Genomic DNA, 22762 nt, shown 5'->3' with positions numbered 1-22762 from the left:
ACTGTCAGCTGCTGCTGTAGCACTGTCAGCTGTTGCTGTAGCACTGTCAGCTGCTGCTGTAGCACTGTCAGCTGCTGCTGCTGCTGCTGTAGCACTGTCAGCTGCTGATGCTGCTGCTGCTGTAGCACTGTCAGCTGCTGCTGCTGCTGCTGTAGCACCGTTGTTGGTGTGGCTTATTGAGAATACCAAGAAACAATTAACCCCAGAGGGTTAGCCACCCAGGATAACCCAAAAGTCAGTGTCATCGAAGACTGTAACTTATTTCCATTGGGGTCCTTAATCTTAGTCTCCCAGGATGCAACCCACACCAGTCGACTAACACCCAGGTGAACAGGGAAAAATGCCTGGAACTAGTGCCCATATTGGTGAATTTAAAGCCAGCAAAGGTTGGTTTTGAGAGATTTAAGAATCGTAGTGGCATACACAGTGTGATAAGGCCTGTTCTGGAAGAAAATGCCAAACAGGACCTACAGTACTCAGGAGGAAAAGGCACTCCCAGGACACAGTGTCTCATCAGTCATTGCTGCATCTTCAATAAAGGTAAGTGTCATTTATTCTTCATTTAGTAGAGTAGTACATGCACAATATATATTGTGTATGTACTACTCTACTATTGTGCATGTATCCTTCTCTTTGTGTGTAGGAAAATGTATATTTCATGTGGTAAAAAAAATTTTTTCATACTTTTGGGTGTCTTGCACGGATTAATTTGATTTCCATTATTTCTTATGGTAGAGTTATAATTGAAAGAATTAAGAGTAAGACGGAGAATAGGATAGCAGATGAACAAGGAGGCTTTAGGAAAGGTAGGGGGTGTGTGGACCAGGTGTTTACAGTGAAACATATAAGTGAACAGTATTTAGATAAGGCTAAAGAGGTCTTTGTGGCATTTATGGATTTGGAAAAGGCGTATGACAGGGTGGATAGGGGGGCAATGTGGCAGATGTTGCAAGTGTATGGTGTAGGAGGTAGGTTACTGAAAGCAGTGAAGAGTTTTTACGAGGATAGTGAGGCTCAAGTTAGAGTATGTAGGAAAGAGGGAAATTTTTTCCCAGTAAAAGTAGACCTTAGACAAGGATGTGTGATGTCACCGTGGTTGTTTAATATATTTATAGATGGGGTTGTAAGAGAAGTAAATGCGAGGGTTTTGGCAAGAGGCGTGGAGTTAAAAGATAAAGAATCACACACAAAGTGGGAGTTGTCACAGCTGCTCTTTGCTGATGACACTGTGCTCTTGGGAGATTCTGAAGAGAAGTTGCAGAGATTGGTGGATGAATTTGGTAGGGTGTGCAAAAGAAGAAAATTAAAGGTGAATACAGGAAAGAGTAAGGTTATGAGGATAACAAAAAGATTAGGTGATGAAAGATTGAATATCAGATTGGAGGGAGAGAGTATGGAGGAGGTGAACGTATTCAGATATTTGGGAGTGGACGTGTCAGCGGATGGGTCTATGAAAGATGAGGTGAATCATAGAATTGATGAGGGAAAAAGAGTGAGTGGTGCACTTAGGAGTCTGTGGAAACAAAGAACTTTGTCCTTGGAGGCAAAGAGGGGAATGTATGAGAGTATAGTTTTACCAACGCTCTTATATGGGTGTGAAGCGTGGGTGATGAATGTTGCAGCGAGGAGAAGGCTGGAGGCAGTGGAGATGTCATGTCTGAGGGCAATGTGTGGTGTGAATATAATGCAGAGAATTCGTAGTTTGGAAGTTAGGAGGAGGTGCGGGATTACCAAAACTGTTGTCCAGAGGGCTGAGGAAGGGTTGTTGAGGTGGTTCGGACATGTAGAGAGAATGGAGCGAAACAGAATGACTTCAAGAGTGTATCAGTCTGTAGTGGAAGGAAGGCGGGGTAGGGGTCGGCCTAGGAAGGGTTGGAGGGAGGGGGTAAAGGAGGTTTTGTGTGCGAGGGGCTTGGACTTCCAGCAGGCATGCGTGAGCGTGTTTGATAGGAGTGAATGGAGACAAATGGTTTTTAATACTTGACGTGCTGTTGGAGTGTGAGCAAAGTAACATTTATGAAGGGATTCAGGGAAACCGGCAGGCCGGACTTGAGTCCTGGAGATGGGAAGTACAGTGCCTGCACTCTGAAGGAGGGGTGTTAATGTTGCAGTTTAAAAACTGTAGTGTAAAGCACCCTTCTGGCAAGACAGTGATGGAGTGAATGATGGTGAAAGTTTTTCTTTTTCGGGCCACCCTGCCTTGGTGGGAATCGGCCGGTGTGATAATAAAAAAAAAAAAAATATTTCTTATGGGGAAAATTCATTCGCATAACGATAATTTCGCATAACAATGAGCTCTCATGAACGGATTAATATCGTTATGCGGGTCCACTGTATATGTTTGGACCGTTCAGGGGTTAATTTACACCAAAAATGAAAAAAACTGGACGATAAATAATGGAGTTCACTTCTCCGCCATTAGCCTCCCCTTAGCGATAAATTTTTTATGGTTTTTACGGTTGTATTTTTTTTTTTTTTTTTTTTTTTTTTTTGATAGAATGGAAGATATATTACAGAAATAGATATGATTTTGATTGGTTTCACAACAAAAGGTACCTTGAAATGTTCAATGAAATTCTTGTGTAAGTCAAGTTGGTCAGCTTCATTAAGTGTGATGAATGGTTTTGAAAACTGACAAGTTGAAGATTGAGACGCTTATGCAACATGTGGGAATCTTTATTATGGAAATGTTTTGCCACACAGTGGCTTCATCAGTCCAATACAAAGCAGCGTGCTGTATAGTCCTTGTGGCTTAGCGCTTCTTTTTTTATTATAATAATAATAATAATCAATACAAAGCAGAAATGTGTAAGGAGACGATGAGTTTGAGGTAATCTTGACAGAAAGAATTCTTCAATACACTGAAACCCCGGGTTTCAGACGCCCTTGGAATCAGCCGCTTCAGGTTTTGCCTGCTTTTTTCGGCCAAATTATGTCCCGCATTTCGGCCGTTGCCCCGGGTTTCAGCCCGCGTACCAGACCTGTCCACCTGAAAGCGCAGCCATCGTCAGCCAGTCTAGCGTTGTTTATCCTTGAGTGAACATTACCCTACGCTCTCATCCTGCCAGCCAGCCAGCCAGCCAATTAGCCAGCCAGCCAGCCATCCAACCAGCCAGCCATCCAGCCATCCAGAAAGTCATCCAGCCATCCATGCAGCCTGCCAGGCAGCCAGCCAGCCAGCCATCCATCCATCCATTCATCCAGCCAGCCATCCATTCATCCATCCAGCCAGCCATTCATCCAAGCAGCTAGCCAGCCAGCCAGCCATCCATCCATCCATCCATCCAGCCAGCCAGCCAGCCAGCCAGCCAGCCAGCCATCCAGCCAGCCAGCCAGTCATCCATCCATCCAGCCAGCCAGCCAGGCAGCCATACAGCCAGCCAGCCAGCCAGCCATCCATCCATCCAGCCAGCCAGCCAGCCAGCCAGCCAGCCAGCCATCCAGCCAGCCAGCCAGCCAGTTAGCCAGCCAGCCAGCCATCCAGAAAGTCATCCAGCCATCCATGCAGCCAGGCAGCAAGCCAGCCAGCCATCCAGCCAGCCAGTCAGCCATCCATTCATCCAGCCAGCCATCCAGCCAGCCAGCTAGGCAGCCAGCCAGCCAGTCACCCAGCCAGTCACCCAGCCAGCCAAACAGTCACCCAGCCAGGCAGCCAGCCAGCCATCCAGCTAGCCAGCCAGGCAGCCAGCCAGCCAGCCAGGCAGCCAGCCAGCCAGCCAGTCAGCCAGCCAGCCAGCCAGCCAGCCAGCCAGCCAGCCAGCCAGCCATGCAGGCAGCCATCCAGCCATCCATCCAGCCAGTCAGTCACCCATACAGCCAGCCAGCCAGTCACACAGCCAGTCACACAGCTAGCCAGTCACCCATCCAGCCAGTCACCCATCCAGCCAGCAAGCCAACCAGTCACCCATCCAGCCAGCAAGCCAGCCAGTCACCTATCCAGCCAGTCACCCATCCAGCCAGTCACCCCATCCAGCCAGTCACCCCATCCAGCCAGTCACCCCATCCAGCCAGTCACCCCATCCAGCCAGTCACCCCATCCAGCCAGTCACCCATCCAGCCAGTCACCCCATCCAGCCAGTCACCCCATCCATGCAGGCAGCCATCCAGCCATCCATCCAGCCAGCAAGCCAACCAGTCACCCATCCAGCCAGCAAGCCAGCCAGTCACCCATCCAGCCAGTCACCCATCCAGCCAGTCACCCCATCCAGCCAGTCACCCCATCCAGCCAGTCACCCCATCCAGCCAGTCACCCCATCCAGCCAGTCACCCCATCCAGCCAGTCACCCCATCCAGCCAGTCACCCCATCCATGCAGCCAGTCATCCAGCCATCCAAAGCACTTTTGAAACACTTCTTTTGTGTAGAGTTTTTTGAAGTTAGGAATGACCTGCTGGTCCATGGGCTGGAGGAGAGGAGTGGTGTTAGGAGGCAAGAAGTTCACTGTGATGAAACTAAAGTCCCTAAACACTTGGTCTTGCAAGTCTGGAGGATGTGCAGGAGCATTATCCAGTAACAGGAGGCACTTGAGTGGCAATTTCATTTCCAGGAGGTATTTTTTCACACTTGGGCCAAACACATCATTAACCCACTCTTTGAAAATTTACCTTGTGACTCATGCCTTATAATTAGCTTTCCACATCACACACAATCTGTTCTTCATGACATTGTTTTTCTTAAACACTCTGGGATTTTCTGAGTGATACACAAGTAAAGGCTTCACTTTGAAATTCCCACTAGTATTACCACACAACAAAAGAGTAAGCCTGACTTTCATAGGCTTGTGTCCTGGCAGTGCCTTTTCCTCCTGGGTAATGTAGGTCCTGTTTGGGATTTTCTTCCAAAACAGGCCTGTTTCATCACAATTGAATACTTGTTGGGGTTTGAATCCTTCAGCCTCTATGTGCCCCTGGAATTCCTGCATGAATTTTTCAGCCTTACATTTATCAGAACTTGCAGCCTCACCGTGCCTTACAACACTGTGTATGCCACTATGCTTCTTAAATCTATCAAACCATCCTTTGCTGGCACTAAATTCACAAACTGCAGCACTTGTTCCGGGCATCTTCTTTGCAAGATTCTCACGCAACTGCCTTGCCTTCTCACAAATAATCAACTCCACAACATAGTCTCCCACTAATTCTTTTTCCTTAATCCACAATAATAATAACTTTTCCATTATTGGTGGCCTTTGTTTAGTTAGAAAAGTTACTTCTTTTGCAACATTAGCATCCTTGATTTGTTCTTTCTTTGCCAGGATGGATGTAATTGTTGATTTATTCTTGCTCTACATCCTGGCAAGTTCCACCACCTTCATACCACTCTCAAACTTTTCTGTCACTTCACGCTTTAATTCCATGGTGTTTCTGACTTTCTTTACCACAGGAACTTTACTAGGAATTTTCTTTGGAGCCATCTTTACTTATTTCACAGTTGCACTGCAAGAAAAACCACTAAAAACAATGGTAAACAAGCGAAATGTTTGGATGTATGAGCAGAAGCTTCCTCAGCCACTGAGAGACAAAGCTAAACTGAAGCACAAGCTGCCCCAGCCGGCGGATGGATGCGTCCAAAATGGCCGATAACCGAACGAACAGTCAATAACTGGGCGCCGAAAAACCCGCCGATAACCGAGTTGGCCAATAACCAAACCAGCTTATAACCGGGGGCCACTGTACTTGTCCAACCTTGGGATGAAGACCTACTTAGAGTAGCAGATGGTTCTGCTATAACCCTGCCTTCTCCTGCTTCAACTCACCTGACTGCAGTATATAAGCCACTTCTCCGGCCATATGCTGCACTTTCTACAAGAGTGATGGACTGAACACCGATTCTAGGCTGAGGGACTGATTACCTCAAACTCCTCTGTTCCTTACACATTTCTACTTTGTATTGGACTGAAGAAGCTACTGTGTGGCAAAATGTTTCCATAATAAAGATTCCCATGTGTAGCACAAGTGTCTTAGTCTTTATTAACCCTTAAACGGTCCAAACAGATTGACGTTCAAATTCGTAGCTACAAAAGTAGGTCTACTTTTTTTATCATATTTTCAAATATAACAAAACAAAAAATGTAGATGAAAGTTCTTTTACACGTTTTCAAATGTAAAACAAAAAAGACGATCTACATTTTTTTACATACTTTCTGATGTTGAAAAAACGTATATATACGTTTGGACCATTTAAGGGTTAAGTGTCTTCTAACCTAACCACTCTGTAATTCGGCAAACTCAATAATCCGGCACACTACAGGTCCCAGTGATGCCGGATTTGTGATGGCGACCTGTACTTACTAAACCAAATGAACTGAAACCCCAGCCTATTGATACAGCTAATGAGATAAATGACTTCTTCTCAAACATGGGATCAAATCTCACCAGTAAAATTCCAATTACCAGTGCCTGAGCCAATGATTATCTAGATGGAAACTTTTCGTCATCCTTCTATCTTACACCAACAGAGCCCATTGAGGTAACCGTGATTATTAAGTGTCTAAGAAGCAAATCAAGAAATGTAACCCAAGTGCCACCACTACTGTACAAATGAGCGGCTCAAATCCTTTCACCCACCATTTCATTACTCTTCAACAAATCACTAGAAACTAACACTTTCCCAGCATCACTCAGAATAGCAAGTATTACACCAGTACACAAAGGTGGTGACCCAACAGATGTAGCAACTATAGGCCAGTATCAAACCTGCCTTTACTTTCCAAAATCTTTGAGAATCTCATACACACAAGGTTATACACCTCCGTAACATCACAAAGCATCCTCAACCAGTTTGGCCTCAGGAAAAACAAAAGCACAAATGATGCAATAAAAATGCTAGACCTAATTTACACAGCACTTGAAAAAAAGGAATACTTGCTTGGACTCTCTATTGACCTTAAGAAAGCTTTTGATACAGTAGACCACAGCATCCTATTCCTCAAGCTTGATCATTTTGGTATAAGAGGACATGCACTTGCATACATGAAGTCGTACCTTACTAATAGAAAGCAGTGTGTGTCTATCAAGGACACTACCTCCTCAACAAGACCCCTGGACACTGGTGTACCACAGGGAAACATTCTTGGCCCCCTCCTTTCCCTTTTATACATCAACGACCTTCCAGGTGTGTCACAGCAACTTATGCCTGTTCTCTTTGCTGATGACAAGATTTTTGTCATCTGCCACCCTAATTTAGCCTCACTCAATACTGTTCTTAATGAAGAGCTCGCAAAAATAGCAACCTGGATGACTGTTAATAAACTTACACTGAATATAGACAAAACCTTTAATTTATGTTTGGGAGTAGAGCAAGTGAGGTCCAACTAAACATTATGCTTATCAGCATCTTTATTGCTAAACATAATGAGGGAAAATTCCCAGGTCTGCACCTTGACAGCAACCTCAAATTCAACACCCATATCCAACACATAACAAAACAAGTATCTAAAACAGTTGGCATCCTCTCAAAAATACGTTATTATGTACCACAAACAGCACGACTTACGCTATACTGTTCACTGATCTACCCCTACCTCTCCTATGCTATTTGTACTTGGGGTTCCACAATGACAAATCACCTAAAGCTAATACTAACCCAACAAAAAGCTGCAGTGCGAATGATCACACAATCTACAGCTAAACAACCTCCTCCCCCCCCCCCCACACACACACACACTTTACAAAGAGCTAAACCTATTCGCTGTACAAAACATTCATTTGTAATACTGAGCCACCTACATTTACAGAACAGTCAATTCTGATGTAAATCCCAACCTGAAGCACTTTCTTGACAGTTGCAATAAGACTCGTGGACACAATACGAGACACAAAAATCTCTATGACATTACCTGTGTCAGGTTAAATCTTGTCAAAAATTCAATGTACATAAAATGACTCAAAATCTGGAACTCTCTGCCAGAAATCTCCAGAACCACTGACTCAGCATTTTTAAAACTACACTTAGAAAACACTTTATCTCCTTAACTTATCCCAGCCCATCATAAATAAATATATAAAAACTATATTTGCATTTGCTCTATACCATGAACATAGTTAAAACTTTATGATCAATATATACTTACTCTCAATATGTGTAAACAAATGTTAATCATTCCATTCTCAACCTTAGTTTATAATTCTTTACCAAATCTATTAAAGGCATACAACATGATCTAATAGAATGTTAGGTAAGACACATATGCAACAGTTAGGTATCTTTATTTCGAAACGTTTCGCCTACACAGTAGGCTTCTTCAGTCGAGTACAGAAAAGTTGATAGAAGCAGAAGATACTTGCTTGCTTCTATCAACTTTTCTGTACTCGACTGAAGAAGCCTACTGTGTAGGCGAAACGTTTCGAAATAAAGATACCTAACTGTTGCATATGTGTCTTACCTAACAATCTGTCGGTATTTTATACCATTTTAATGTTCATGATCTAATTGAATATTCAATTCTAATGACCATATGTACAATTACTGCATTGTTATAGCCTTATTGATCTTAAGTTAGTCTTAAGTTTGCCAGAAATGATCTGCATATAAAGGAGCTTTTGGTATGTACACCCAGTTGTTACACTCCTTTGTACAAACATCTATCATGCTGAAATAATAATTATTATTATTATTATTGTTATTATTATTATTATTATTATGCAGAGCATTCAGAATATAGAGTTTAGAAGAGAACATGAGATGGGATTACTAGAAGAATGTATAAATATGTAATGGAGGGAGGGAAGGATACGTGGTCATCTCAGCCTGGGTCAACATACTATCATCAACCACCAGACCCATAGCCTGGTGGCAAAAGCTCTTGCTTCACGCAGTGAGGGGTCTGGGTTCAATTCCCAGTGAGGGTTGAAACATTAAGCTTATTTCCTTACAGGTTGTCTATGTTCACCCAATGGGTACTTGGGTGTTAGTGGACTGGTGTGGGTCACATCCTGGGTGTTAGTGGACTGGTGTGGATCACATCCTGGGTGTTAGTGGACTGGTGTGGGTCACATCCTGGGTGTTAGTGGACTGGTGTGGGTCACATCCTGGGTGTTAGTGGACTGGTGTGGGGTCACATCCTGGGTGTTAGTGGACTGGTGTGGGTCATATCCTGGGTGTTAGTGGACTGGTGTGGGTCACATCCTGGGTGTTAGTGGACCGGTGTGGGTCACATCCTGGGTGTTAGTGGACTGGTGTGGGTCACATCCTGGGTGTTAGTGGACAGGTGTGGGTCACATCCTGGGTGTTAGTGGACTGGTGTGGGTCACATCCTGGGTGTTAGTGGACTGGTGTGGGTCACATCCTGGGTGTTAGTGGACTGGTGTGGGTCACATCCTGGGTGTTAGTGGACTGGTGTGGGTCACATCCTGGGTGTTAGTGGACTGGTGTGGGTCACATCCTGGGTGTTAGTGGACTGGTGTGGGTCACATCCTGGGTGTTAGTGGACTGGTGTGGGTGGCATCCTGGGTGTTAGTGGACTGGTGTGGGTCACATCCTGGGTGTTAGTGGACTGGTGTGGGTCACATCCTGGGTGTTAGTGGACTGGTGTGGGTCACATCCTGGGTGTTAGTGGACTGGTGTGGGTCACATCCTGGGTGTTAGTGGACTGGTGTGGGTGGCATCCTGGGACAAAACTGACCTAATTTGCGGGAAATGCTCAGCATAACAAGTGACTTTCTATATAGTAGTATGTCACTGATGTCAGCTATGATCTGTATACCTTGTACATGTACTTGTATACCTTGTACATGCACTTGTATACCTTGTACATGTACTTGTATACCTTGTACATGCACTTGTATACCTAGTACATGCACTTGTATACCTTGTACATGTACTTGTATACCTTGTACATGTACTTGTATACCTTGTACATGTACTTGTATACCTTGTACATGCACTTGTATACCTTGTACATGCACTTGTATACCTTGTACATGTACTTGTATACCTTGTACATGCACTTGTATACCTAGTACATGCACTTGTATACCTTGTACATGTACTTGTATACCTTGTACATGCACTTGTATACCTTGTACATGTACTTGTATACCTTGTACATGTACTTGTATACCTTGTACATGTACTTGTATACCTTGTACATGTACTTGTATACCTTGTACATGTACTTGTATACCTTGTACATGCACTTGTATACCTTGTACATGCACTTGTATACCTTGTACATGCACTTGTATACCTTGTACATGTACTTGTATACCTTGTACATGCACTTGTATACCTTGTACATGCACTTGTATACCTTGTACATGCACTTGTATACCTTGTACATGTACTTGTATACCTTGTACATGTATACCTTGTACATGCACTTGTATACCTTGTACATGCACTTGTATACCTTGTACATGTACTTGTATACCTTGTACATGTACTTGTATACCTTGTACATGTACTTGTATACCTTGTACATGCACTTGTATACCTTGTACATGCACTTGTATATCTTGTACATGTACTTGTATACCTTGTACATGTACTTGTATACCTTGTACATGTACTTGTATACCTTGTACATGCACTTGTATACCTTGTACATGTACTTGTATACCTTGTACATGTACTTGTATACCTTATACATGTACTTGTATACCTTGTACATGCACTTGTATACCTTGTACATGTACTTGTATACCTTGTACATGCACTTGTATACCTTGTACATGCACTTGTATACCTTGTACATGTACTTGTATACCTTGTACATGCACTTGTATACCTTGTACATGTACTTGTATACCTTGTACATGTACTTGTATACCTTGTACATGTACTTGTATACCTTGTACCTGTACTTGTATACCTTGTACATGCACTTGTATACCTTGTACATGTACTTGTATACCTTGTACATGCACTTGTATACCTTGTACATGTACTTGTATACCTTGTACATGTACTTGTATACCTTGTACATGTACTTGTATACCTTGTACATGCACTTGTATACCTTGTACATGTACTTGTATACCTTGTACATGTACTTGTATACCTTGTACATGTACTTGTATACCTTGTACATGTACTTGTATACCTTGTACATGCACTTGTATACCTTGTACATGTACTTGTATACCTTGTACATGTACTTGTATACCTTGTACATGTACTTGTATACCTTGTACCTGTACTTGTATACCTTGTACATGCACTTGTATACCTTGTACATGTACTTGTATACCTTGTACATGCACTTGTATACCTTGTACATGTACTTGTATACCTTGTACATGCACTTGTATACCTTGTACATGTACTTGTATACCTTGTACATGTACTTGTATACCTTGTACATGCACTTGTATACCTTGTACATGTACTTGTATACCTTGTACATGTACTTGTAGAAATAATGTTGTTATTATATTATTATTATTACTGTGATAAACATACTTGCCTGCAATGCAGACTACCAACAGCAACAGCCCATCTGATCAGTTGGTAGCAAATCCTGACCCCAGACCAGGCTACCAGGCTGGAAAACCATAGCTCTGACACTAACTGGTGCCAAACAACGGTATGGCACTCTCTAGATGACCATTGCAAGTGCCAGTCCTTGGCACTGGTTGTGCACTCCCCTGAAGTGCTGTCCTGAAGACACTGTCTGTCTGTCACTGAGGGAGACTGATGCCACGAAGAATAAATACATCCACCATCATTCATCTAGTGACTGGATTGACGGAAATATGTTGATATCACTCTGAACTGTGACATCACTACTCATCCTTCAGAGTACAGACACTGTACTTCCCACTGCCACTCATCCTTCAGAGTACAGGCACTGTACTTCCCACCACCACCACCACTCATCCTTCAGAGTGCAGGCACTGTACTTCCCACCACCACCACCACTCATCCTTCAGAGTGCAGGCACTGTACTTCCTACCACCACTTATCCTTCAGAGTACAGGCACTGTACTTCCCACCACCACCACTCATCCTTCAGAGTGCAGGCACTGTACTTCCTACCACCACTTATCCTTCAGAGTACAGGCACTGTACTTCCCACCACCACCACCACTAATCCTTCAGAGTACAGGCACTGTAATTACCACCACCACCACTCATCCTTCAGAGTACAGGCACTGTAATTACCACCACCACCACCACTCATCCTTCAGAGTACAGGCACTGTACTTGCCACCACCACCACCACTCATCCTTCAGAGTATAGGCACTGTAATTACCACCACCACCACTCATCCTTCAGAGTACAGGCACTGTACTTCCGACCACTAATCATCCCTCAGAATGCAGGCACTGTAATTCTCACCACCACCACTCATCCTTCAAAGTACAGGCACTGTACTTCCCATCAGCACTCGTCCTTCAGAGTACAGGCACTGTACTTATCACTGCCACTCATCCTTCAGAGTACAGGCATCAAGAGTACAGAGTACACCACTCATCCTTCAGAGTGCAGGCACTGTACTTCTCACCACTAATCATCCTTCAGAATAAAATACAGGCACTGTACTTCCCATCACCGTTCATCCTTCAGAGTACAGGCACTGTACTCACTACCACCACTACCCATCCTTCAGAGTACAAGCATTGTACTCACTACCATCACTACCCATCCTTCAGAGTACAGGCACTGTACTCACTACCACCACTACCCATCCTTCAGAGTACAGGCACTGTACTCACTACCACCACTACCCGTCCTTCAGGGTACAGGCACTGTACTTCCCACCTCCAGGAACCAAGTCCACCTAACCAGTTTCCCAGTGTCCCTGCATATTACTTTGCTCAGACACCAACAGCACACCAAATCACAAAACCCACTTCCTTCCACTCACTCCTATCATGAATCTTCAGCTTGTATAGTAATGCATTTTTGTTTTTGCAGATAAGTGGGCAGGATGCCCCTAAACTGAAGTACTTGGCGCAGTGGCTGATGGAGCATGCTAACTACGATGTGGACCCCCAGTGGGCAGACATTGTGAAGGAGCGTAGTAGTAGTAGCAACACCAGCAGTGCTGCGTTCCTCTCTGATTACCACAAGAAACTAGCAAGCGCTGAGAGAAAGCACAGTGCCAGCCATGCTTCCTACATTGCCTCGATGTCCAACTACCTTCATGGCAGCACCTACTCCAGCAGCACCATGACGTCGCCACAGTTCCTGCCATCTGGGTCCAACACCACAACCACGTCCACTTCGGCAGCCCGGGGCAGCACCTGTGCCCTCCCTCCCTCCTACCACTCCTTCAGAGGTATGCCATATGACCCCAAGAGCCTCCAAGTGCCAGACCCTAAGACCTCTCTAAATGCTGCAGCTTTTGCTGGTTTAGATCCAAAACTCTTGGGATTTGATCCTAAACTACTAGGAAGCCTCGATCCAAAGGCTCTCAGTGTAGACCCAAAGCTGCTACCTCCACTGGACCCAAAGCTGCTACCTCCATTAGACCCTAAGTTAATAGCAGCTATGGGCCCACTAGACCCTAAGGTACTAGCAGCTATGGGTCTAGACCCTAAACTAATGGGACTGGATGCCAAGCATCACGAGGCTGCCAAACACCATGAGAAGGAAGTCAAACCTTCCTCTTCTCGAAGCTCTGACTCAAAATCCTCCCTACTCAATATTGACCCTAAATTATTAGGCTTTGATCCAATGTTGTTAGCAGGATTGGATCACAAAACATTAGCTTCCCTTGATCCCAAGTTGCTTGCAAGTTTAAGTGGACTGGATCCCAAGGCTATGGCAGGAGTGAATCCTAAGCCCTTGGCTGGTCTTGATCCTAAATCCCTAACTGGAATTGATCCTAAGTTCCTCGCTGGTCATGATCCTAAAATGTTAGCAGGCCTTGATCCCAAGCTCTTTGGCAGTCTTGATCCAAGATCACTAGGAGGGTTAGATCCCAAGCTCTTAGCTGGCCTAGATCCAAAATTGCTTGGAGGTTTGGATCCTAAATTGCTTGGTGGCCTGGATCCACGATTACTAGGTGGGATTGACCCCAGATTACTAGGAGGTCTTGATCCTAAGCTACTGGCAGGATTGGATCCCAAGATGATGTATTTAGATCCCAAGATGCTTGGCTTGGATCCTATGATGTTTGGCGGTATTGATCCCAAACTGTTGGCGAGCTTGGATCCGAAGCTTCTAGGAGGATTGGATCCCAAGGCTCTTGGTGGTCTGGACTCTAAGTTGTTGGCCAGTATGGGTTTGGATCCTAGCATGATGATGATGGCTGGCTTTGGTGGCTTGCCAGGTATGGCTGGATTAGCAATGGCAAATCCTCTGTTGGGTGGCTTGGCTGGGTATGGGTTACCTGGCTTGACAAACCTCAATGACTTTCCATCGACCTCCAAGAGCAAGGACCACAGAAACGCCGCTGCCACTTCGGCGGCTAATTTGCAGTTTCCAGGAATGTTCGGTGGTGCCAGCACTGCTGGGCTGATGTACCCACCCATGGGGCTCGGCGGTCTGGGCTCCTTCCAGTTACCCTCCATGTCATCGGCCGTCTCAAGCGCCATCCTTAACGGCCTTCCTGCTAGCATAATGTCCATGGCTGGCACCTCACGGCACGTCAACCAGGCAGCGACCACCACCATCAGCAGCAGCACCAGCAGCAGCAGCAAGTGGAAACAGGACCAGCGACGACCTCGTGACACCAGGGAGGATAACCGTAGCAGGATGGAGAGACCTGATGCATCGACTGAGATTGAACGTGGACTGAACCTCCGTAAGGAGAAACTGAAAGAACAGTCTGGGCTCTCAAAGGAGGAACTCTACCTCTTAAAACAAATGAAGGCCGAGCGGTTAGCTCGGGAGATCGAAGCTAGGGGAAGCCACGACCCGTATGCTGCTCACCTGGATTTGCCGCTAAACTGGAATCAAGAGAGCCACCACAGCGAGAGGACTCAAGACACACCAGAGAACCTGAGTCGGGATTTCGAGCCCGCCACATACGCACAAGGAGCAGATGCTCAGAATCTGAGCACAAGGGAGGTTGAGAATGGCGAGAAAAGTGACACAAACTCAGAAGCGGAGGACGAGGAAGAAAAATCTTAGTGTGGGGTGGTAGTGTGACTATTAACCAGATCCTCGACTTACAAACATCTGTGCTTACAGTAAGATCTGCGCTTACAGTAAGATCTGTGCTTACAGTAAGACCTGGCTTACAGTAAGATCTGCACTTACAACTATAAGATCTATGTTTACGAACCTAAGATCTATGCTTTCAGCCATAAGATTTGCGCTTAAGAACATAAGATCGGCGCTTATTAATAGCGGTTAGGCACGGTTTAATTTTTAAAAGCGCTGAGGTGCTGTTTGGATGTGGGAGACAAATAACCGTCCTTTGTTCTGTGTGTGCAAACAACTTGTTTGTCAACTGGAACACAAGCATTGCACGTTTTGTAAGTCAAAACACCAGCAACACAAATGTTTTAAATCGGAACACCAGAATGTGTTTGTAAATCGGAACACCAGCAATGTGTTTGTAAATCAGAACACCAGAATGTGTTTGTGAATTGGAACACCAGCAATATGTTTGTAAATTGGAACACCAGCAATGTGTTTGTTAACTGTAACTGGAACACCAGCAATGTGTTTGTTAACTGGAACACCAGCAATGTGTTTGTTAACTGGAACACCAGCAATGTGTTTGTTAACTGGAACACCAGCAATGTGTTTGTTAACTGGAACACCAGCAATGTGTTTGTTAACTGGAACACCAGCAATGTGTTTGTTAACTGGAACACCAGCAATGTGTTTGTTAACTGGAACACCAGCAATGTGTTTGTTAACTGGAACACCAGCAATGTGTTTGTTAACTGGAACACCAGCAATGTGTTTGTTAACTGGAACACCAGCAATGTGTTTGTTAACTGGAACACCAGCAGTTTGTTTGTAAATTGAGGATCTCTATTTTTAAATCTATTTTAACTAATTTTGAAAGTGCCGATTCTGTTCGTGTTTAGTGCGCCCTAGAGACAATTATTTTAGATAATATTAATGAAGAGAACATGTATGAGCACAGAGAACATGTACCAGCACAGAGAACGTGTACGAATGCATAGAACGTGTACGAACACTGAGAATGTGTACGAATGTTTACTTTGTTTCACAGACTGTTCCACAACCTTCGAGGTGACGGGTACAACCTCGGGTCGTACCTGATTTCCTCCCATGCCCCACACCCACCCACCCCAGGCGCCACACGACTCCTAGGGGTTTAGCGCTCCCCCCCCACGAATTTTTCGAATGTTCGCACCAGAGAACTTTGACCCCTGACATAAATCTGTGATAATTCCCTTCAATATTTATCCATTGTGGTGGGCAGATAACAATACTCGGCAGTCAGCTCTATTAGGAGCTTCTCAGCTCTGTTATAAGCTACCCTACTATCAGCTTCTCTACTATCAGCTCTTATAGCCTCCTCTATCAGCTGTTACAAGCTCCTCCACTATCAGCTCTCTCATAAGCTCCTCCACTCAGCTCTGACACTTATAACATTTGGACTTAAGCTCATTCCTTAGGCCTACAAGACACTGCTGCTTTCCACTAAGAATTTCTTGTCTGAGAAACATTTCTGTGTCTGAGTTAATAATTTTTTCCCTGACTCTCCAGGCTGAAGGTATCCCTCAGGGACTGTCAGTGACCTTGACTATGTTCAAAGACTATAAGTGACCTTGACTTGAAGGACTATCACTGATGTTGACTGTTCAGGGACTATCAGTTACCTTTACTTAGGGACTATCAGTTATATTGACTGTTCAGGGACTGTCAGTGATCTTGCCTCTGTTCTCCCATCTAATATTTGGTTGTCACTTTATGTTGACTTTGCTGTAGGTTGTGCAGGCACTGACTGTTACCTGGTAGCAGCCTCTCTCCTGAATGCCATCAACTGTGTGTTCCACTCGGCCACTATTCATGGCTGTAAGTTTTCTGTTGCTAAAACACATTGGATAACTTTTACAGGATGCTGTATTGTCTCTAATGTCGCGTTATACCTGCATAATTCCCATATACCTAAACGAGCCTTCTATTTGGTCTCTGGATGTCCTGGAAACCTCACATAACCTCTCTGCAAGCAACTTGCCATAGCCAGCTGAGCCTCCTTAAAACTCGTCCATTTTTCTTGGACGGCTGATAAATTAACTCTAAATCTTCATTCTGCTCTAATCTTATCAAAACTGGATTATGGTGACCAAATATATTCTGCAGCTTCTTCCACAAAACTGGATCCCATTCATCATTAAGTGTTGCATTTGTGTCAAGCTACTTTCTATTCCTCCCTGATCGAGAGTCTGTATGCAGAGGTGAATTTTCCATCTTTGTAAGGTTGATGTGATGTCCATTGTCTCTTATTTTGTTGTCTCTCATCACCTTCATGATCCTTCAACATACAGAATGGTAACACATTAGTAGAAGTTCTCTGCTGCTGCTCTTTACTACATCCTTTTTCTTTATATTCACTCTTATTTACTCTATCCATCCAGCTTCCTATTTTTCTCTTTCCCCTTGGGAAGTTCCATTGATTCTTGTCTGTTCTTTTCACTTCCATGAAGAAAGCTCAGTTATGTACTGTAGCTTCTCACTAACTTTTTCTTAACCATTTGCAATCTCATTCTCATGTCATTGTACAGCCTTTCCTCACTTAGCAATGTACTTGTTTACCAAAGACTCGGACTTACGACGGGCTCTCTGACCAGTGTGCATACCTAAATAATGTATATTATGACTGATTTCCTCTATTTTTATTTATTACATTATACAGCAGACTACTGTAAAAACATTTTAAAATATACTAAAAATGTTATAAATGGTGCAAAGGTGACATTATAACAATATCAAAGATGGTTGACACAAACTCACTACCATTATAGTACAGGTCGGTCATCACTAATCTAGCATCTTTGTGACCTGTAGTGTGCCGAATTAGTGAGTTTGCTGGATTACACAGCGGTTATGTTAGAATACACTTAATTAACTTTCTGCTATATCTTCCTCATTTTCATCACTGCTTTCTCCTCCACTGGCTTGTTGCTGTGGATTTATAACCATCTGCACAATTTCTGAGTCAGTATAATGATGAAATTTGAAATTATGCCAGCCGAAATTGGTGCCGGATTACTGATGGAACCGGATAACTGATTGCCGGATTAGTGATGGTCGACCTGTATGCTCCTTGCTTAGCGACAAATTCGTTTACCAATGTGGTCTTAGGAACAGAACTCCATCGTTAAGTGAGGGGAGGCTGTAGTTTACGCTGGTGGTTCTAAATCCTCTGATAGTGTCGGGTTTGCAGCAATTTTTCTGGACAGTGTTGTACGAGGTCACTTATTTGACTCGGCTGACATTTCTACAGCTATGTTGTATGCAGTCTCATGGCTGTTGTGCTTGTTGCATTCCTACCTCAACATTTGTAGTAGCTTTAGACTACTGCATTATAGGCTATCCAGATATTTGTTTTTCATCCCGTTGTTCTATATGCACAACTTTGGTTATGTCACATTACGTACTTGTAAACACAAAGTCATTTTCTGCTGGGTCCTACTTGGTCCTGCTGGATCCTACTGGTTCCTACTGGATCCTGAGTCCTACTGGGTTCCCCTGGGTCTTACTGGGTCCCTGGACATGTGGACGTTCAGGTCAACAAGCAGGCAGACTCTGCTGCATGGTCAGCAGCAGGCAAACTCTGCTGCATGGTCAGCAGCAGGCAAACTCTGTTGCATGGTCAGCAGTTCATGATGTTTCATACAGTGGTGTTCCATTCTCAGAGTAGACAACTTTACAACTGTTGGCAACAATGGTGGTCCGAGATGATCTATTTAAATTGTGTTGTGTCAAACCTTGTTTGTGTTTCTGGTCTTTTTGTCATTGCTGTGTTAGACTACACTCTCCCACCTTTGTATGAGACATGTCTCACTCTGACATATGAGATGTGTCTCTTATGTACAAGACACATGTCACCTGATGTGTGAGACACATGTCACCTGACATATGAGACATGTCACCTGATGTATGAGACATGTCACCTGACATGCGAGACACGTCACCTGACGTATGAGACACGCATCACGACGTATGAGATACACGCCACCTGATGTATGAGAAACGTCACCTGATGTATGATTACACACTTCATATGACGTATGAGACACATCACCTGGCATATGAGACACACGTCACCTGATGTACGAGACACGTCAGCTGACGTATAAGACACATGTCACTTGACATACGAGACACACGTCACCTGACGTACGAGACACACATCACCTGACGTACAAGACACATCACCTGACGTACAAGACACACGTCACCTGACGTACGAGACACATCACCTGATGTATGAGACACACGTCACCTGACGTACAAGACAGGTCACCTGATGTACGAGAAACACGTCACCTGACGTACAAGACATACGTTACCTGACATATGAAACACACATCACCTAACGTACGAGACACATGTCACCTGATATATGAGACACACGTCACCTGACATCATTGCCGACAACCCCAGCTTTAACACAGATTTCCTCTTTAAGTCAGTGACTGATTTATTACACTGACTTTATTTATACTATGCTTCTTATGACTTCCATTCCTCTTACTGACTCTTACACACTCTTGACTCTCAGCGACTCATACACACTCTTGACTCTCAGTGACTCATACACACTCCTGACTCTCAGTGACTCATACACACTCTTGACTCTCAGTGACTCGTACACACTCTTGACTCTCAGTGACTCGTACACACTCTTGACTCTCAGTGACTTACACACTCTTGACTCTCGTCTTCATATAGTCTGCAGTGCTTTATGACCCTTGTGGGTTTAGTGCTTAGTTTTCTTTGTAACAAGAATAATAATATTTGAGAACTGACTGTATATACAGGAGCCTCATAAGAGAACTGACTATACAGAGGAGCATTATAAATAAGAGATCTGACTATATAGAGGAGCCTTATAAGAGAACTGACCATATAGGGGCACTTTATAAAAGGTGACTATGTAGAGGAGCTTTATAAGCACAGTCTGACAGTAACACATTTCTCCACTCAGTGTTTAAAGATGTATCACCTTTATTTTGCAGTACTCTTAAGGTAGTTGATAGACTGTCCTGTCCTCGCCAAGTTGTCTCTGCGGGGAGTCGAGCTGCCGCCCCCCAGGTGACAAACGGACCCCCTACGGACGCGTTCGCGATGCGAAGAACATGAACGCTGGTTTCACAGAGCGTAAACCTCCCAAGAAGTGCTTTACCAGTGAAGTACAAGACTGGAACATAGACCAGGAGGATCAATAATCCCTGGTGGGATTTACAAGGATAATCCCCCCTACCTGGGACTCCCTTGTGTGTGTGTATATACCACTATATTAAGTCAAGTATATATGTAAGTCGATTTTTGTAAAAGTTCGTTGTAAACTCAAGTTCAGTAATATTAAAGCAGCAGTTTAGTGAACTGTGTTTATAATTTAAGTTCCTTCAAGTTCCTTCAAATTCCTTTGAGTTCCTTCAAGTTCCTTAAAACTTTCATTTTCTTGTCCCTGAAATGAAACTTGCTCTCAGTGTCCAAAAAAAATCCCCCCCCCCCCTCCAAAAAACATCTGAGATTTGAGAAAGTTTCTTTTTTGAAGGTAACAACATCAAATATACAAAAATTTGGTGGAAAACTTAGGGAATTATGCAGATGCAAACTTATGCACCAGAAATTTACATGTCAGCAATTTTGTCCTCTTTGATTCCTATTTTAAGCTAATTCCATTGGTTTCCAGTCGTCCAAATCCTTGGCTATTTGCTTAGTATGTCTTCCAGTCTATCAGGTGAGCACAAGAAACTGCCCATTCAGCTATCACAACTAGTCCATAAAGACTGTACACACTGCTGGCACTAAGACAACATTTCCTCAATAGTCATGTCCCCAGGCTGCCTCAGGCCTCCCCAGGCTGCCTCAGGCCTCCCCAGGCTGCCTCAGGCCTCCCCAGGCTGCCTCAGGCCTCCCCAGGCTGCCTCAGGCCTCCCCAGGCCACCTCAGGCCTCCCCAGGCCACCTCAGGCCTCTCCAGGCCACCTCAGGCCTCCCCAGGCTGCCTCAGGCCTGCCCAGGCTGCCTTAGGCCTCCCCAGGCTGCCTCAGGCATCCCCAGGCTACCTCAGGACTCCCCAGGCCCCCACAGGCCTTCCCAGGCCACCTCAGGCCTCTCCAGGCTTCCCTAGGTGAAGGGTCCTTATATGCACAATGAGTTCTTACAAAGATTAACTCGGACACAGGGAATGCCATAGAGATTTTTGTGTCTACTATTATGTTTATGAGTTCTGTGCCATTTATTAAGAAGGTGTTGTAGGGTAGGATTGATATTACAGCTTATTGTTCTGTATATATAGAGCACAGTAGTAAAAGTGAATGTTATGTATATTAAGTGTGTTGTCTGGCAGTAGAATAAAGAGTGGTGGACTGTGTTGTCTGGCAGTAGACTGAAGAGTGGTGGAGTGTGTTGTCTGGCAGTAGACTGAGGAGGGGTGGAGTGTGTTGTCTGGCAGTAGACTGAAGAGTGGTGGAGTGTGTTGTCTGGCAGTAGACTGAAGAGCAGTGGAGTGTGTTGTCTGGCAGTAGACTGAGGAGGGGTGGAGTGTGTTGTCTGGCAGTAGACTGAAGAGTGGTGGAGTGCATTGTCTGGCAGTAGACTGAAAAGTGGTGGAGTGTGTTGTCTGGCAGTAGACTGAAGAGTGGTGGAGTGTGTTGTCTGGCAGTAGACTGAAGAGCGGTGGAGTGTGTTGTCTGGCAGTAGACTGAGGAGGGGTGGAGTGTGTTGTCTGGCAGACTGAACAGCGGTGGAGTGTGTTGTCTAGCAGTAGACTGAAAAGGGGTGGAGTGTGTTGTCTGGCAGTAGACTGAAGAGTGGTGGAGTGTGTTGTCTGGCAGTAGACTGAAGAGTGGGGAAGTGTGTTGTCTGGCAGTAGACTGAAGAGTGGGGAAGTGTGTTGTCTGGCAGTACACTGAAGAGTGGTGGAGTGTGTTGTCTAGCAGTAGACTCAAAAGGGGTGGAGTGTGTTGTCTAGCAGTAGACTGAAGAGTGGTGGAGTGTGTTGTCTGGCAGTAGACTGAAGAGTGGTGGAGAGTGTTGTCTGGCAGTAGACTGAGGAGGGGTGGAGTGTGTTGTCTGGCAGTAGACTGAACAGCGGTGGAGTGTGTTGTCTGGCAGTAGACTGAAGAGTGGTGGAGTGTGTTGTCTGGCAGTAGACTGAAAAGGGGTGGAGTGTGTTGTCTGGCAGTAGACTGAAGAGTGGTGGAGTGTGTTGTCTGGCAGTAGACTGAAGAGTGGTGGAGTGTGTTGTCTGGCAGTAGACTGAAGAGTGGTGGACTGTGTTGTCTGGCAGTAGACTGAAGAGCAGTGGAGTGTGTTGTCTGGCAGTAGACTGAGGAGGGGTGGAGTGTGTTGTCTGGCAGTAGACTGAAGAGTGGTGGAGTGTGTTGTCTGGCAGTAGACTGAAAAGTGGTGGAGTGTGTTGTCTGGCAGTAGACTGAAGAGTGGTGGAGTGTGTTGTCTGGCAGTAGACTGAAGAGCGGTGGAGTGTGTTGTCTGGCAGTAGACTGAAGATGGGTGGAGTGTGTTGTCTGGCAGTAGACTGAAGAGTGGTGGAGTGTGTTGTCTGGCAGTAGACTGAAAAGTGGTGGAGTGTGTTGTCTGGCAGTAGACTGAAGAGTGGTGGAGTGTGTTGTCTGGCAGTAGACTGAAGAGCGGTGGAGTGTGTTGTCTGGCAGTAGACTGAAGAGCGGTGGAGTGTGTTGTCTGGCAGT

The 22762-nt window shown here is 44.8% G+C and overlaps 1 protein-coding gene across 2 annotated transcripts in view; it reads left to right on the top strand.

Annotated features, from left to right (window-relative positions):
* The window catches only part of LOC128694182 (uncharacterized), a 68495-nt gene extending 48068 nt beyond the window's left edge, over positions 1 to 20427 (top strand). For both annotated transcript variants that reach the window (XM_053784161.2, XM_053784162.2), the window contains exon 3: positions 12859 to 20427. In XM_053784161.2, the coding sequence (XP_053640136.2) occupies positions 12859 to 15021 (2163 nt within the window). In that variant the 3' untranslated portion in view covers positions 15022 to 20427. The remainder of the gene's footprint in view (positions 1 to 12858) is intronic.
* The last annotated feature ends 2335 nt before the right edge of the window (positions 20428 to 22762 follow it).

The sequence above is a fragment of the Cherax quadricarinatus genome, chromosome 43 (assembly GCF_038502225.1).
Source record: "Cherax quadricarinatus isolate ZL_2023a chromosome 43, ASM3850222v1, whole genome shotgun sequence".
In the NCBI taxonomy this organism is placed as follows: Eukaryota; Metazoa; Arthropoda; class Malacostraca; order Decapoda; family Parastacidae; genus Cherax; species Cherax quadricarinatus.
The sequence above is the reverse complement of the archived record's forward strand: the minus strand, read 5'-3'. Positions and strand labels throughout refer to the sequence as shown.